Consider the following 18,855-nt stretch of genomic DNA (forward strand, 5'->3'; position numbering starts at 1 on the left):
TCATAAATACTTCTATATTACAGATGTTATTTTCTGCCATTCTGTTGGTTTAGGGTAAAGATCTGATTATCATGAAAGTTGAGGGTGAAGTAGAAGAGACGTATGTGAGGGATGATCAGCAATATACGGAGGAGGATGGAATGAGGAGGACATTCAAAGAGGAGGAAACTCCGACAGCGATCAGCACAGGTGAGCCATAATATAGTCTTCTGTTATTTCCTCTCTGTTACTGCACACTGATTGGTCAAGTGGGGGCTTTCTAATACATGAGGTGTTTTACTGGCAAGCTCACCAGTGAAAACATAGGGGGAAAAAAGCCTAAAAAAAGAAAACGAATGCAGCCACTACATCTAACAATTGGTAAAGTGCAATATATTACATTTTTGGATTAATATGGGTTGGGTTGGGTTTAAAAAAAAATTACCGCCCAGAAAAACAATTACAAAGAAAAATTACAAGATCAAAAATCAAAAGATAAATGTTAAAAATTAAATATTGGGAATTAAAAGGGATGGGGTCTACACCAATCTGCTCAACCCTGTACAGATGGTAACCAAGGTAGAAATCAATAAAAGTAAAAAAACAAATGCCACAGACATGTTCTATAACCACGGGCCTGAAATATTAACTAGTATTAATACTATTATGTCCCAGTCCACATTTATTCCGTAGAGTAAGGGGAGTAAGTCTTTATATTATAAATCCATCTGGTTTTAGACAGGATATTTCACGGTTGTTATTACGCCCCCCTCAAATGAGGAACCAGATTGCGTATACTTACCCTTATGCCAGTGAGATCTTTGTTATGGCATGCAGAATAGTGTCTTGAAACACTATGACCTTTAAAACCCTTGAGAATATTGGCAATATGCTCACCAACTCTCATCTGCAGGGCCCGTGAGGTCCTATCAATATACTGTAAAATAATGGGGTGGGCAACTACATGGCAAATGAGGGTTAATGTTGAAAAATGTGAAGTAATGCATTTGGGTGCTAAAAATACAAACGCAAGTTACTCGCTAGGGGAAGAACCTCTTGGGGAATCTAGTATGGAAAAGGACCTGGCTGCTGCAAGCAAAGCCAACCGAATATTGGCATGCATTAAAAAGGGGATTCACTCCAGAGATAAATCGATAATTCTCCTACTCTACAAGACTCTGGTGCGGCTGCATCTTGAATATGCCATCCAGTTCTGGGCACCGGTCCTCAGGAAGGATGGGCTAAAACTGGAAAGAGATCAGAGACGGGCAACAAAGCTAATAAAGGAACTGGAGGACCTCAACTTTGGGAAAAGACTCCAAGCATTGAACTTATTCTCTCTGGGGAGGAGATGCTTAAGAGGGGATAGGATAGCGATATACAAATACCGCACTGGTGACCCTAGCATTGCGAAAAAAACTTTTCAGTGGGCGGGAGTTTAAAAATACACATGGCCATTCACTGAAATTGGAAGAGAAGCGGTTTAACCCCTAACGGCATAGAGCAGTCATGGCGAACCTTAGCGCCCCAGATGTTTTTGAACTATATTTCCCATGATGCTCATGCACTCTGCAGTGTATTTGAGCATCATGGGAAATGTAGTTCCAAAACATCTGGGGTGCCAAGGTTCGCCATCACTGGCATAGAGGGTTCTTTACTATCAGAGCGGTAGGGATGTGGAATTCTCTTTCAAGACCAGTGGTATCAGCAGGGAGCGTCAATAGTTAAAAACAATTATTTGATGGGCATCTTAACGATCACAACATACAGGGATATGCAATTTACTATTGACATAAACACATGCACACTCACACACCACAGGTTGAACTGAATGGATCGGTGTCTTTTTTCAACCAAACAGACTATGTAACTGTAGGCCACATGGACACTGCAGGAGGTACACTACATTCTTTGATGAGCAGGTGATGAATTCTGAAATGTAATAAGACAATTTAGTGCATCCTGATATGAAATCCCTCTCACACAGGTGAAGGGCTTCTCCCAGTCACCAACAAAAAACAAGCATTTTGCAAACCTTTTTCTTTATCTTACAGAGCAATTGTCATATATAGCTCTGTCAGTTAGCTTTCAGAGTCCCAGGCCTGAGCACCCTCTTGCTTTAGTCCTTCCCTAATTATCTTGAATGCTGCTGGTCACAAGTGGGAAGCTAAACCCGGTTCACATCCCACACTGCCAAGGTGACCCAGAAACCCACGTAAGAAAGCATGCGAGGTGAAACATACCGTCCCTCAACCACCTCAGCTTTCATTATGTCACAGTATATACATTCCCAAAACAGTTAATTTAAGGCATGCTATGAATAACTGTCAAAGCTTCCATTGTGCTTATATTAGCCTTCAACTTAACTGTCAAGCCATCAAATGCCTGGTGTCACAGCTGATCACATGTGCAGCACCGTGGCAACTGAAGATCAAAAAGAGCCTAAGATGGCCTCTTCCTTGGCTGTAAAGAGATAGGAGGGTTTAGTTCCACTTTCACTCTTCATTAGGAAGCAGAATTGGAATCCAAAGCAATTTTTCCTCATTGATACAGAGGGTGTTTCTCCAGTCTTTTGAAGTGTTAAGACATTTACTTTTTTAAGCCCTGTCTCTGCAAACACTTACTGAGGGAACATGGAAGATACATAAAGAGTGTAGCTAGGGCTGAACTAACTAGCATCAAACAAGAGGGAGGACAGAGAGAGAAGCCAAAAACATATTGTAAACAAGTTGTAGTGGTCCAAAACTGCTGATAGATGTCACAATACTACAAAACAATAATAAGCTGATGCAGTTCAATACTACACAGAAAATTACATAAAGTGGGGCAGAACAGTTCTTATCACCAGAGGCCTAGGCCTATGGACACTTGTTCTATGCTAAAGGTTCTACGTGTCTATACTTTGAACTTCTTATTTAACAAACATCCCTTAACCTATTGCCTAGGCTTGTGGTTATGGGAAAAGCGTGCACCTCCCATTTCCCATTGGTTCCTGCTCTATTGACAAGGCTGTGTAAATGTAGAAGTAATCTGGGAGGAGGAGCTAAAGCCCCTTTAAATGAAGAAGGAAATATTCCCAGCTGCTAACTGGGAAATCCACAAATAACATCAGGTCACTAAAATCTACCTGATCCAGATAAAATTTTGATCCAAGTGAACTAACCCTCTCGTATCTATCATTTTGTGTTTTTATACTTTCCAGGACACGCCATCGATAAACCCTCAACGGATCATCCCACTTTATTTCCAGCTTGTAAATTGGAAGAGGAGGACATCACAAGAGATTGTGCACAAGAACAGACAATGACCTCAACTCTTGATTTAGCTAGACCATCAAATTCTCTTGACTCTGAGCAACCTCGTCCTGTGAGGTGTGGTCCGGAAAGTCCAGAGGAGGAGAAATTTTCCTGTCCTGAATGTGGGGAAAGTTTCAGCTCTGAAATAATTCTTACTATACATCAGATATCTCACACAGGTGGGAAATTTTATTCCTGTTCTGAGTGCGGGAAATGTTTCCTAGATATTCCAGAACTTGTCATACATTGCAGATCTCACATGGACAAGAAGCCAAATTCCTGCCCTGAATGTGGGAAATGTTTTACAAAGAAATCAACTCTTGTTATGCATCAGAGATCTCATATGGGGCAGAAGCCTTATTCCTGCTCTGAATGTGGGAAATGTTTTGCAAAGAAATCAACTCTTGTTACACATCAGAGATCTCATACGGGGGAAAAGCCTTATTCCTGCTCTGAATGTGGGAAATGCTATACAAAGAAATCAAACCTTGTTGTACATCAGAGATCCCATACAGGGGAGAAGCCGTATTCATGCCCTGAGTGCAGCAAAAGTTTTTTATATAAATCAGCCCTTGTTATACATCAGAGTTCCCATACAGGGGAAAAGCCGTATTCGTGCCCTGAGTGCAACAAATGTTTTTTATATAAATCAGCCCTTGTGGTGCATAAGAGATCTCATACTGGGGAGAAGCCGTATTCCTGCCCTGAGTGCAGCAAATGTTTTTTATATAAATCAGCCCTTGTTATGCATCAGAAATTGCACACTGGGGAAAAGCCACATTCCTGTCCTGAATGTGGGAAATGTTTTTCAAGGAAATCAGACCTTGTTATTCATGAGAGATTGCACACAGGGGAGAAGCCATATTCCTGCCCTGAATGTGGGAAATGTTATACAGGGAAATCAATACTTGTTAAACATCAAAGATCTCACATGGGAAAGAAGCCGTATTCATGCCCTGAGTGCGGAAAATGTTTTTCATACAAATCAGAACTTGTTATACATCAAAGATCTCACACAGGGGAGAAGCCTTGTTCCTGCCCCTTGTGCGGGAAATGTTTTTCACAAAAATCAGTCCTCCGTGTGCATCAGAGATCCCACACCGGGGATAAGCCATATTCTTGCCCTGAGTGTAGGAAATGTTTTTCACTAGTGTCCTCTCTTCACTCACATTGGAAGATTCACACAGGCCAGAAGCTGTATACCTGCTCTGAATGCGGGAAAAGTTTTTCACAAAAATCCGGCCTTATTTTACATCAGAGATCTCACACGGGGTTGAAGCCATATTCCTGCTCTGAGTGCAAGAAATGTTTTATACAAAACTCAGACCTTGTAAGACATCAGAGATTTCATACTGGGGAGAAGCTGAATTCCTGCCCTGAGTGCGACAAATGTTTTACACGAAACTCAGACCTTATAAGACACCAGAGATCTCACACTGGAGAGAAGCCATATTCCTGCTCTGAGTGCGATAAATCTTTTTCACAAAAAACAGACCTTGTTATACACCAGAGATCCCACACTGGGGAGAAACCATTTCCCTGCCCGGAGTGCAGAAGCTGTTTTACACATAAATCAAACCTTGCTAGACATCTGAGATCCCACAGGTGTAGGGATGAGTCGAACATTCCTGGGTTCAAGTCTCGCAAGGTTCGCTGAACTGCTCCTAAATTCTGAATGTTAATCCGAACCCCACTGAAGTCAAAGGGAGCAGAATCTTTTAAATCAATTCTGTCAATTTTTAGGGCAAATCAGCAAGATATTTTCAAAGGGCATAGGGGACTGGGCACTGCCTTGGGAGATAATTAGATGTATACCAGGAAACTACAGACCAGTCAGCGTAACATCAATAGTATGTAAAGTATTTAAGTGTTTTTTGTGAGTTGGTCATTGTTGATCTACATCGCTGGACAATGTAATTGATGAATTATATACATTGTTAGGTTTTTTGTTTTTTTTTAAATAAAGGACTTGCCAAAGGTGTATGTATGCTTATGTAGCAAAGTGTCCCTTTACCCTCCTTCCTAAGTCGCTGGAGCAGAGCCCTTAACTCTATTACCCACAATCTTACTCCTAGGTATGGGATAAAATTTACTGCTTCTTCCAACCTATGGGGCTTGATAGGACTGATCCTGATTTAGAAGCTGCGACTGGGCTAGCTAGCTTCAAGGCACAGGGCTACTCTATGTCAGAATCAGTAAGCAGGCCCCTGAAGGGCATAAGAGCACCCAGCAGGAAAATAAATCCCAGTCACATTGGTGGTCTAACAAGCTGTTCCCCCAATAAGAGTTGGGACTTTAAAGGCAAGCAAGACGCCAAGATATTAAAAAGTATATATGATTTTATTATATCATGTTAAAATAACTGAAAAATTGTATAAATTTAATAAAAACAAAGCATAAGCAGCTGAATAAAAGCAAATCTCTACACAAATATAGACTTCCTAGTGTTGTCGAACATGATATGTAAATATTTTCTCCATATCACCCATTGGTGGTCCATGTCAGTATAGATTCGCCAATACAGTCATTCAAGTAAGGCGGCATTGCTCACAACTGCCTGGACTTCTTTACCAGAGACTTCTGCAGCCAAGCCTGTGTGAAGCTCAGCTACCTGGGCTATCCTCTGCACCCAGTCCCTTGACATCTAGTAGGCAAATGTAGGAATTGTTTGTGGTTATTAGGATACGGAATGCTGGCATCCAGCAACACCAGGGAGACCAGATCAGCGTAGCTGAACTTAATGTAACTGAAAACAGACTGCGTATGATTAAAGAAAGATTAATTAGTAATTAAGCAAAAGCCCATTAGACACTGGACAGCAGGTGGCATTCCAGTTGAGTCAGGCAGAACAGCTATCAGTGCCATCAGGGTGCTCAACAGGGTCAAGCTGGGTAGCAAATAGACAAATAACGAAGCCAGACTGGACAGCAGGCAAAGGATCAGTGGCATGGGACTGGGCTGAAGAAGAGGAATCAGCAGACTTAGACTGGAGGTCTGGAACATGGGTATGGTGCATAGTGGCTTAGGCAGTGGTTGAGTACCTTGCTTGGCTGAGTGAGTCAGTCTGTTCCAAGCATGGATGAAATTTCCTTAAAAGGATTGAGTAGATACTGTTGTAGAAAAAACTGGGGTACTGAGAGTCCCAAATACGAAATGGCGGCAGTCAGGAGAAGTATGGTCTACATTTAACCACTTAAGCCCCGGAGGATTTGGCTGCTAAAGGACCAGGGTTTTTTTTGCGATTTTTTACTGCGTGACTTTAACGGACAATTGCGCGGTCGTGCGACGCTGTACCTAAACGAATTTGACGTCCTTTTTTTCCCACAAACAGAGCTTTCTTTTGGTGGTATTTGATCACCTGTGCGATTTTTTGATCACGCGCTATAAACAAAAAAAGAGCGTAAATTTTGCAAAAATAACAATATTTTTCACATTTTTTTATATGAAATTCCCCAAAAAAAAAAGTAAAAATCAAAATTTTTTAACATTTTTCGGCCAATTTGTTTTATGCTACCTATGTTTGGTAAAAAAAATCGCAAAAAGCGTATTTTGATTGGTTTGCGCAAAAGTTATCGCGTTTACTAACAAAGAGAAAGATTTTTGTCATTTTTGGTGTTTTTTTTTTTAACGCATAATGGCGGCGATCTGCGATTTTTTTTTCGGTACTGTGACATTGCGGCGGACAGATCGGACCCTTGACTGACATTTTTGACACTTTTGGGGTTACCAGTGACATTACTGCAGTAATCAGTGCTATACATATGCACTGTTACTGCAAAAATGACACTGGCAGGGAAGGGGTTAACTTTATTGGACAGGGAGGGGTTAAGTGTGTCCTAGGGGCGTGCTTTCTACTGTGTAGGGACATGGCTATTGGTGTAAAAGCAAAGATCAACCGTTCTACATAGTAGAACGGTCAGATCTTCACTTTTACACAGGGAGAACTGACAGGCAGCTTGTTTACACAAGCTGCTCTGTCTTTCTCCCTTCACAGGAGCGATCGTAGTGTGGCCGGCGGACATCGAGTCCGCCGGTCACACGCACTGACTTGCCTGTGAACGAGCCGCGGCGGGCGCGCGCCTCGGCGGGCGCGCGCCCGCCCGCGATAGGCTCGCAAGTCAGTGACAGGCGAGTGACGTACCGATACGTCACTCTGCCTGGCCGGGGCTGACCGCCGCAGTATATAGTCGTGCGGCGGTCGGCAACCGGTTAAATGCATTCTTTGCATTAAAATAAAAACCTTTTGTGTGCAGCAGCCCCCCTCAGCACCCTAATACTTACCTGAGCCCCATCTTGATCCATTGATGTTGCACAAGAGACTCAGCTGTCCGGGACTCTCCCTCATTGGCTGAGAGAGCAGCCAAGTGCTATTGACTCCCGCTGCTCTCAATGAAAGTCAATCAAAGTCAGTTAACCAATGAGGAGAGAGAGGGGGGCGGGCCAGGCCACGAGTCCACGTCTAAATGGACACAAAACTATGGCTTGACTCGGGTGCCCCCATAGCCTGCTGTGGGGGAACTCGACATTAAGGGAGGGCCAGGAGCGCTGAAGAGAGACCCGAGAAGAGGATGATCTTGGCTGCTATGTGCAAAACTACCTCACAGAGCAGGTAAGTATAACATGTTTGTTATTTTTTTACAGACTTTAGTATCACTATTTTAATATTGCTACAGGTAACTGGTACAGAGATAGGCAGCTGGCACAGATTTAACGAGAACACTTGACGTTGACAAGACTGGAGCAACTGGCACAGGAACTGGCAGGACTGCATCAGACGGCACTGGGCAAGTCTGGACTGTATCTTCTGGTACTAGGACAGGATAGACTGGACCTGCTGGCATGAGTATACATTGAACCAGAGCTGCTGGCAGGGAGATAAGCTCAGATAGAACTGTTGGCATTGAGGTCGTCTGAAATGGAGCTGTTGGCATGAAGGTAGGCTGAACAGCTATTGAGGGAGGTGCAAATAGTGGACGAATAGCATAGTTTGGGAAGAACTTTTGTTTCTTGTTTGATTTAAATACTGTCCTGCGAATGGTTGCAGGATGCTGTTTAGATTGTCCTGTTGGTGGGTAAGTAGTGACAGCACTGAGAAGCAGAGAGTAGAAGGTAGTAGTGAAGATGTCTGAGGGGTTCCTGTAGGTAATGGAGCTGTAGAGGGGAATCCTCAATGGGTTAAATACAGGAAAGGTGCAGTAAGTGGCAGCAGGGTACTGATATACAGAAAGTAAGGCGTACGTATGTAGCACCCTCCTAGGTAGATGCTAGAGAGAGGGTATAGTTTTGAATCCTTTCTGCTTACTAGAGGAATTGCAGGTAAATCTATTATTATTATTATATAGGATTTATATAGCGCCGACAGTTTACGCAGTGCTTTACAACTTGAGGGTAGACAGTACAAATACTGTACAATACACTTTAATACAGTAGGAATCAGAGGGCCCTGCTCATTAGAGCTTACAATCTAAGAGGGAGGGTCAAGTGATACAAGAGGTAAGACTGTGGGGGATGGTCTGATGGAGAAAATAAAAGTACAGTTGTTGGGTGGATGCCAGATAGGTTTCTCTGAAGAGATGTGTTTTCAGGGATCGTCTGAAAGTAGACAATATAGGAGATAGTCAGTCAGACAGGTTGGGGTAGAGCATTCCAGAAGTCTGGAGGCGAGCATGGGAAGTGGTAAACAAGGGAGCTAGAGAGCAGGAGGTCCTGGGAGGAACGAAGAGAACGAGTTGGTTGGTATTTTGAGACCAGGTTAGTGATGTAGCTGGGCACCAAATTCTGGATAGCTTTGTAAGTTACGGTTAGTAACTTGAATTTAATTCATTGGTTGAGTGGCAGCCAATGGAGGGATTGGCAAAGAGAGGTAGCAGACACAGAGCAGTTTGCAAGGTGGATGAGCCTGGCTGCAGCGTTCATGATGGACTGAAGGGGGGATAGCCTTTTTAACGGTAAGCCAATGAGAAGGGAGTTTCAGTAGTCCAGACGGGAGATAACTAGGGAGTGGATTAGAAGCTTTGTGGTATCATTGGTTAGGAAGGGACGTATCTTGGAGATGTTACGGAGGTTGAGGCGGCAGGCTTTGGACAGTGACTGGATGTGTGGCCGAAAGGATAGTTCAGAGTCCAGGATTATTCCTAGGACTTTGGCATGGGTGGACGAGTTGATAGTTGTGCCGTTGATGTTGACAGAGAAATCAGGGGAAGAGGAACGCGGGGGAGGAAATATCATGAGCTTGGTTTTGGATAGGTTGAGTTTGAGGAAGTGATGTGACATCCAGGCTGATATGTCTGTTAGTAAGTTGGTGATGCGTGAGGAGACTAATGGAGTGAGCTGAGGGGTGGAGAGATAGATTTGGGTGTCATCAGCGTAGAGATGATATTAAAAGCCATGGGAGGCAATCAGCTGACCCAGGGAGGAGGTGTTGATTGAGAAAAGGAGCGGTCCAAGAACAGAACCTTGGGGGACCCCGACAGAAAAAGGAAGAGGAGAGGAGGTAGTAGAGTTGTAAGTAGCACTGAAGGTGCGTTGGGATAGGTAGGATGAGAACCAGTGAAGAGTACGGTCACGGAGGCCAAAGGAGTGGAGATTTTTGAGGAGGAGGGGGTGGTCTACTGTGTCAAATGCAGCAGAGAGGTCCAGGAGGAGTAGTACAGAATAGTGTCTATTGGTGTTTGCTGTTAGTAGGTAGTTTGTGAGTTTAAGGAGAGCAGTTTCAGTGGCATGTTGAGGGCGAAATCCGGACTGAAGGGGATCAAGAAGAATCTATATTGTTCTCTGCCTACCAGAGAACATGATCTGTTAGTGAGGTCTGCTCAATGTGCTCATAGTGCAACTCAGTCTGTCTGCAGAGTGTTTCACACTGGTCCAATAGGGAGAAATATTGGACAGTGGGAGGAAACCTGACAAATGAGTGCACAGGCATTTAGTACAGCCCTGGTGATTGGCAGAGGAAAGTGCCCCCGTGCATGCCGGGATACTGTATAAATGCCAGGAGCACATGTGCTCGGGGTCTTTTCAGCTGGAGAGTAGAGTCCCAGAGGGAGGGGGGCAGCTGCCGCCTCCTCTGTAGAGGTGACATGCGGCCTCAGGTAGTCCACCTGAGGGCCTGAAGAGTTAAAGAGCAACTGAACCTGGGGGTCGTGTAAAGCTGACTGGAAGGGAGACACTGAAGGATCTGATTCTGTAGTACAGTGAGTACAGATCTGTGTCAAGGGTCCTGACCTGAGGGGGGCCACCCCGGCAGCTAGAAGAGTCAGTGGACGGGTGTCATTAAAGGGGATGCTGGTGAGTGTCCTGAAGAGAATGTAGATCACCAAGTCTATTGCTGGAGAAAGAGCAAGGAGACTTAACCTTTTCCATACATGTGGCAGGATGGTTTAAGCAGTGAGACTATTTCCACAAGCAACCCGGTGAGGATAAGTGTCCTTATCCAATGTACCTAGTTCTAGTTAAAGTATCCCACTATTCCCTTTTCCCATCCAAGTTCCACGATGAATACTAAAAACCAACACCCCTGGACTGTTTATTTAGTAATGAGCCATTGGGAGTAAGGATGAATGTGTGAACTGTACCCTAAGAGACTGTTTGCTGGTAATCAGAGGAGGCCCAACAAATCATCATACAGCAAGTCCTACGGGGACAGTGCTACACATAGTATCAGTTGTGGTTGCAAAGGGTAAAAGAGGAGGGGATTCTTGGTGTCCAGAAGCAAGACTAAAATGGTCTGAATCAACTGAGACTGAGGATAATATTTCTTACCAGGCTTAGAGTAAGGGCTAAACAAACTTCAATCTGCAATTTCCTTGTCTTACTAGAGAGTGGACAGCAGTAAAACCATATAACAAAGCCCTTTGTGAATAAATTAATGGTCAAGAAAGTAAGCTTTGTCATCCTCCAGCAATCACACTAGAGACTAAATCTGAGACTTACTAAAGAGAGAAGAAAAACCATCATGGTCATGAGGTATACCAGGCAAAGCTAGCTTAGATCAAATTTGAATACTTCACTAAATAGAAACCTGTCCTGATCAACTAAGGGATGCACCACCTGAATGTACTGCAGCAGCTTTTTACTAGTGACCTTTATCCTTCAACGCGAATGACACTCATTATATACTCTTCTCTGAATGCATCTTTACATTAAAGGACGTGTAACCAGATGCTTGGCTAGCGACAGAGAGCAATTTAGGACACTGCGCTGATGCGCTTTCTGTGTCCCCCATAGGTTAAAACTACCTCGCCTCCACCCACCAAGGGAAGCTGACTAGCAGAGGGAGCTTAAGAGACTTAAATGCTGCTTGCATTGAACTGTGTGAGATGTAGTTCAGAAGAGGAGTCATGCTGTTAAAGTCAATAGACTTTTTGGACTACAGTTCCTAAGCAGTGAATGTCTTGAGGAGGAGAAAGATCTGTATTTTCCAGGGGTGAAAATATGGTAAATTCCTCTTGCTGTGAGAGGGACATTGATACTCCTGAGTGCCTGCCAACCTGCTACAAACCTGTGGCCTGAGCCAGAAATTGGTGCACTGTTAACCAGTGTGCTGATGTAATGTTCTGGTACCTTTGGGTACCCTAATTACTCTTTCATAAGTGTATGCGCCCCACCATTCTCTTTTGGTAAGGTGCGCATACACCTTTAAGACTGATGCTGTCATCACTGAGCACCGGACTGGATGGCTATTTAGATCCCTGGCTCTCACTCACATGTGTTCGTTCAAACTGCTTTGTGCCTTGATGCTAACCTGTCTTGAAGCTCACATGCTTGCAAGCATACCTCGCTGTAGGAACCACGCTGCGCTGATCCCTGTATCCCGCTACCGGATCATCCGCTCTTGCCGAACCTCTCCTCTGCTACATTGCTATTAGTGATAAGTACCCCACAGGGGAAACCTCTATAACCTTTATACTAAAGCTTACACTATCTAACTCTGCATACTAAGGACTATTACTACATCTGCATTATCTAAGATTGCTAGCTCTTGAGCCTACTACCACCTGTTCTTGCACTGGGTTGATCTCTCTTGTATGTCCACCTGCTACTCTGTCATCTACTACCATACATGATTGCTAAACCTATCTGCATCCCATCTGCTACTATCTTACTTTCAAGAACATTTCCTTTCAAGTGTCTGTCATCTACCATCTCTACCCAACCTGTCTCTTCAGCCTATCATCACTGTGTTACTATATACATAAGTCACTCTAGGAAACATCTTATTGAGTGTGTGTATTTACTTGCTGAATTGAGATCATCCACACATGATGAGTCATTGAGAGTTGGGAATGGTGTCTCAGCGTTTCTCTACATGACTACTGAAGTGGAATATTTCTGCAGCTGAAAATCCACATCATACGTAAAACGCAGGAGCGTTACAGATTGAACGAACCACAAATGGATTCAGCAGAAATAACCACTCAGATGACACAATTAAAACAGCAAGTACCTGCGTTAATACACGCACTTGCTGAATTAAAAGAAGACAATCAGGCTCTGTCGCAGCAGGTAATTAGACTGACACAACTTACCACTGCTCAGTCCCCTGAACCCAAAATAAATCCTCCTTTGGTATTTACAGGCGATCGCAAAAAATTTTGCGAATTTAAAAACGCATGTGAGTTACTTTTCTTGCTAAAACCCCGTACCTACCTTACTGATCACATTAAGGTTTGTACTATTATTTCTTACCTAACAGGCGATCCTCGGGCCTGGGCAGACTCTCTTTTTGAGAAAAGCGATCAGCTTCTCAACTCCTATGCCTTGTTCCTAGCAGAACTCACTAGCCTATATGATGATCCCAATAGGCAGAGTACTGCCGATCTTCAATTAAGATCCTTGAAACAAGGTGGGAGACCTGTAGAAGACTTTGTCGCAGAATTCAAGAGATGGACCCTTGATTCAGAATGGAATGATGCATCTCTGAAATCCCAATTTAGGCTTGGCCTATCAGAGGCCGTTAAAGACGAGCTCGCCCGAGCGGATCTGCCAAAAACCCTGGATGCATTGATACAACTCAGTATCACCATAGATAGAAGACTACGAGAAAGAAAGGCTGAGAAAATGGGAATGCCATTATCCAGTTCTTCTCGGATTTCGGCCGTTGACCCCGTTCCTATGGAGGTAGGAACCATACGCCCACCTCTATCAACTATGGAAAGAGCCAGAAGACGATCTGGTAATCTCTGCTTGTACTGTGCATCCCCGGATCACAAGATAAACGTCTGTCCCCTAGTCTACAAAAAGAAGGGTGAGTGTTCACATGTCCTCCTAGGGGGATTGACAACTTCAATCACTAACCCTTACCTTTCTGTTTGCTTAACATTACAGTGGGACCAGAACAGGATTACTACTAAGGCCATGATTGACACAGGATCTTGTGGAAATTATATTGACATACGTTTTGCTGCTTTGAATAAAGTTCCTATTATTTCTAAACTTAAACCTGTCTCAGTGAGTCTTATTAACGGTGTTCCTTTATCCTCTGGTCCGATCACTGATCAGACACAGGCACTCCTAGTCACTACTAACGGGTCTCATATGGAGACCACTACCTTCGATCTAATACCTTCACCCCACTTTCCCATTGTTTTGGGACTTCCCTGGTTGCACACACATCAACCAACCATAGATTGGAAGGAACGGACCCTGACCTTCCTCTCTTGCTATTGCGAGGGTACGTGTAACCTCCCGTCTTTCGGGAAGATCCTGTCTGTGGTGACAGATGAGATTGCACCACTATGTTATCAGGATCTCTCTGAGGTTTTTCTTGAGAAAAATGCTCAAGCACTACCTCCCCATCGAGACTATGATTGTAGCATTGATCTAATCCCAAATAGCAAATTGCAGTTCGGTCATGTTTATCCTCTTTCACAGGATGAACTTTCCCATCTCAAAGACTATTTGGATGAGAATTTGGAAAAAGGTTTTATTAGACCTTCCACTTCTTCCACAGCAGCAGGACTCTTTTTTGTCCGCAATAAGGACTCAAGTCTCAGGCCTATCATCGACTATAGGCAATTGAATGCTATTACAGTAAAAGATCGCTATCCTCTACCGCTTATCCCTGAGCTCATTGAGCAGGTGCGTGGAGCTACCTATTTTTCAAAATTGGACCTGAAAGGAGCATACAATCTCATTCGAATCCGTGATGGACACGAGTGGAAGACTGCATTCAGAACCAGATACGGATTGTTCGAATATCTTGTAATGCCATTCGGGCTATGCAACGCCCCTGCAGTTTTTCAACGATTTATAAACGATATTTTCAGAGACTTACTAGATGTCTGTGTTGTGGTATATCTGGACGATATACTTATATATTCACGATCCCTGTCTGAACACATAAGACATGTAAGACTAGTATTATCGAGATTGCTTGCACACAACCTTTATGTGAAACTGAAAAAATGCTTGTTTCATAAAGAAGAGGTACTCTTTCTAGGCTACATCATATCCAAAACAGGAATCGAGATGGACATGAGTAAGATATCCTGCATTCAGGATTGGCCTACACCAACCACACGCAAGGCGCTACAGCGATTCCTTGGATTTTCGAATTTCTACAGGAAGTTCATTAGAAACTTCTCTGCCATTGTGAGACCCCCTCACACAGCTCACTAGCATTAAAAAAACATTCAAATGGTCAGATGAAGCAAATAAAGCTTTTCACCTGTTAAAGACAAGGTTTACTTCTGCTCCCATACTACGTCATCCAGACCCATCCCTCCAATACATTCTGGAAGTAGATGCGTCAAACATGGCAGTAGGAGCAATACTCTCCCAACGACCAACTCACACTTCACCACTTCATCCAGTCGCCTTTTTTTCTAAATCCCTAAGCAGTCCAGAGATAAATTACCCCGTGGGTGAAAAGGAACTGCTTGCTATAAAATTGGCTGGAGAATTGGCGACATCTACTCGAAGGCACCCAATTACCAATACTTATATACACGGACCATAAAAATCTCCAATATCTTCAGACTAACAAAACTCTCTCGCACCGACAGGTACGATGGTCACTATTCTTTCTAAGGTTTAACTTCCTAGTGACTTACACACCTGCAGATAAGAACAAAAAGGCGGATGCACTATCACGACTAACTGAAGAAAACTACTTCGAAATCCCTTCCGTTCCTATAATACCTCACAAACGCATTATTGGAGTTGTCCGTTCCTTGAAGGAAGAGGTTTTGCATGGTATAAGTTTGGATTCACCCCCACCACAACTAAATACTGATGCAGAAGGCTTCCTCTACTACAACGACAAACTTTACATACCACCTACCATACGCACCAAGATCTTGGAATTATCGCATGATGTGCCTATGGCAGGACATATGGGTATGACAAAGACTCTTAATCTGATTACCAGGCAATTCTGGTAGCCTGACATGAAAACATCTATACAAAAATTCGTCTCTTCATGCAATGTCTGTGCCAGGTCCAAAATTGACACTACGAGACCATCCAGTCTACTATGCAGTCTACCAATACCCCAAACTCCATGGGAAGTTGTGTCCTTGGACTTTATAGTGGAATTGCCTCCTTCCAAAGGATTTAATACCATCTTAGTGTCAGTGGACCATCTGACAAAAATGGCACATTTCATTGCTATTCGCAGACTACCTTCGTCCAAACAAACGGCAGAACTCCTGATGAAACATGTCTTTAAGTTACATGGTATCCCAAAAACTCTTCTGTCTGACCGTGGATCACAATTTATTTCCAAGTTCTGGCAAGAACTATGTCACATACTACGGATCGAGCGGAAGCTCACTTCTCCTTACCATCCGCAGACCAATGGACAGACTGAAAGAGTCAACCAATGCATCGAGCAATATTTACGTTGTTACACTTCTTACCAACAGGATGATTGGGTGGATCTTCTCCCTCTGGCAGAATTTGCCTACAACAACGCAACCCACAGTACGACCAAGCAGAGTCCATTCTACTTGAACTATGGGTTTCATCCCTCTATTCTTCCACCACGCATCCTTCCTTCAAATAACCCAGTAGCTTCAGACTATCTTACCCAAATAAAGGACTCTCTGGGTTTGCTTAATACTACCATTGCACACGCTCATAGTCAACAAAAGAAGTACTATGATCTTCGCAGAAGACCTTCTCCTCAGTACGCTATCGGGGACCTCGTTTGGCTCTCAACAAAAAATTTAAGACTGAAAATCCCTAGCAAAAAGCTTGGACCTCTGTTCTTGGGACCTTTCCCAATCAAGAAACTTATTGGAAAAGCTGCAGTACAGCTTACATTGCCAATAGACCTCAAAATACATCCCATTTTCCATGTGTCGCTACTGAAGCCCCATGTTCCTGACCAAGGAATAAGGCCTACTATCCCTCCTCCTCCTCCTGTACAAGTTGAAGGTGGAGAAGAATATGAGATAAAAGAGATTCTGGATTCTCGTATCCACAGAGGAAGACTTCAGTACTTGGTTCGATGGAAGAACTATGGGCCCCAAGACGACACCTGGCTAAACACCTCTGACATACATGCCTCTAGATTAATCCGCAATTTTCATGCGAAGTACCCAGACAAACCAGCTCCAGAGGCCTTCAGGAGCCGGCCTTAAGGGGGGGGGGGGTACTGTAATGTTCTGGTACCTTTGGGTACCCTAATTACTCTTTCATAAGTGTATGCGCCCCACCATTCTCTTTTGGTAAGGTGCGCATACACCTTTAAGACTGATGCTGTCATCACTGAGTGCCGGACTGGATGGCTATTTAGATCGCCGGCTCTCACTCACATGTGTTCGTTCAAACTGCTTTGTGCCTTGATGCTAACCTGTCTTGAAGCTCACATGCTTGCAAGCATACCTCGCTGTCGGAACCACGCTGCGCTGATCCCTGTATCCCGCTACCGGATCATCCGCTCTTGCCGAACCTCTCCTCTGCTACATTGCTATTAGTGAATAAGTACCCCACAGGGGAAACCTCTATAACCTTTATACTAAAACTTACACTATCTAGCTCTGCATACTAAGGACTATTACTACATCTGCATTATCTAAGATTGCTAGTTCTTGAGCCTACTACCACCCGTTCTTGCACTGGGTTGATCTCTCTTGTATGTCCACCTGCTACTCTGTCATCTACTACCATACATGATAGCTAAACCTATCTGCATCCCATCTGCTACTATCTTACTTTCAAGAACATTTCCTTTCAAGTGTCTGTCATCTACCATCTCTACCCAACCTGTCTCTTCAGCCTATCATCACTGTGTTATTGAGTGTGTGTATTTACTTGCTGAATTGAGATCATCCACACATGATGAGTCATTGAGAGTTGGGAATGGTGTCTCAGCGTTTCTCTACATGACTACTGAAGTGGAATATTTCTGCAGCTGAAAATCCACATCATACGTAAAACGCAGGAGCGTTACAGCTGAGAACTGGAATTGCTCCAGGAAAACCCTGAAGCAAGCAGAAACCTGAACAGTGGTACTGAAAAAGCTCTATTGCTGGGACTGGTGAGAAGACATTGCTGTCATTAACTTGTTGCTGCTTGCAGAGACTGCACACATAGGGACTGGCCATCTAACTAGCAGCATTATTAAGTGCATGCAGAGTTCACTGAGAGTGTACTTATATGCACCACCATAAAGACTGGGTCTCAACTCTAGCCGGATGAAGAACTAGGTGGTGTTCACTAAGATGCACCTTCAAGAGTAATTTAAAACTATCAATACTTCCCGCTGACACCACTAATATGGAAGAGAGTTTCACATCCTTATTGCCCTGATGGTGAAGAACCCTCTACTTAAGCTTCAGATTAAACCGCTTCTCCTTCAATCTCATTGTGTGGCCCCTTGTCCTCTTACACTCCCGGAGACTGAATAGTTTCCTCCCTACACTGGGATTACCATTGAGATATTTGTATTTTGCTATCATATCTCCTCTCAGGCGTCTCTTCTCCAGGGAGAATATGTTTAGTGCTTGTAGTCGTTCCTCGTAATTTAGGTCCTCTAGTCCTCCTATTAATTTAGTTGCCCTTCCCTGGAGTCTCTCCAACTCCAGTGCATCCTTCCTGAGCTTTGGTGACCAGAACTGGATGGAATAACCCAGATTTGGCCCAAACCAGGGTTTTATAAAGTGGCAGGATTATAGTTTTATCTCTGGAGTAAATTACCTTTTGTAGGCACGCTAATATTCTGCCAGGTATGCCTGCTGCGGTTTGACAATGTATGCTATTGCTGAGTCTGTCATCTACTCTGACCCCCAGATTTTACTCTGTCCTGGATTCCCCCAGACATTCTCCGCCTGGTAATTACAGTTTATGTTTTTAGCCCCTTAATGCGGAGCTCCAGACCCCACCCCCCACCAAAAAATACCACAAATACTGTAGCTGCTGACTTTAAATATTAGGACACTTACCTGTCCAGGGATTTTAAATTGGCTCTTGGGTGCTGCAGCCGCGATTCCTTGTAGGGGAAACCGGCAGTGAAGCCTTTGCGGCTTCACAGCTGGTACTCTACTGCGCATGTGCAAAGCACGATGCATTTTGTGAATTGACCGGTGGTGGGGGGAAGGAGGAGGGCTGAACTTCCAGGGTACCTCACCGCGGCGAG

The 18,855-nt window shown here is 43.9% G+C and overlaps 2 protein-coding genes across 3 annotated transcripts in view; both read left to right on the forward strand.

The window, feature by feature from the left end:
* Positions 1-18,855, forward strand: part of LOC309550683 (uncharacterized protein) — a 3,164,715-nt gene that overhangs the window by 1,506,843 nt on the left and 1,639,017 nt on the right. The window contains exon 41 of the mRNA XM_082251018.1: positions 54-189. Within this exon, the coding sequence (XP_082107144.1) occupies positions 54-189 (136 nt within the window). The remainder of the gene's footprint in view (positions 1-53; positions 190-18,855) is intronic.
* The window catches only part of LOC309550743 (uncharacterized protein), an 88,310-nt gene that overhangs the window by 32,770 nt on the left and 36,685 nt on the right, over positions 1-18,855 (forward strand). The window lies entirely within an intron of this gene.

This window comes from Pelophylax lessonae, assembly GCF_965119305.1.
Source record: "Pelophylax lessonae genome assembly, chromosome: 3".
Lineage (NCBI taxonomy): Eukaryota > Metazoa > Chordata > Amphibia > Anura > Ranidae > Pelophylax > Pelophylax lessonae.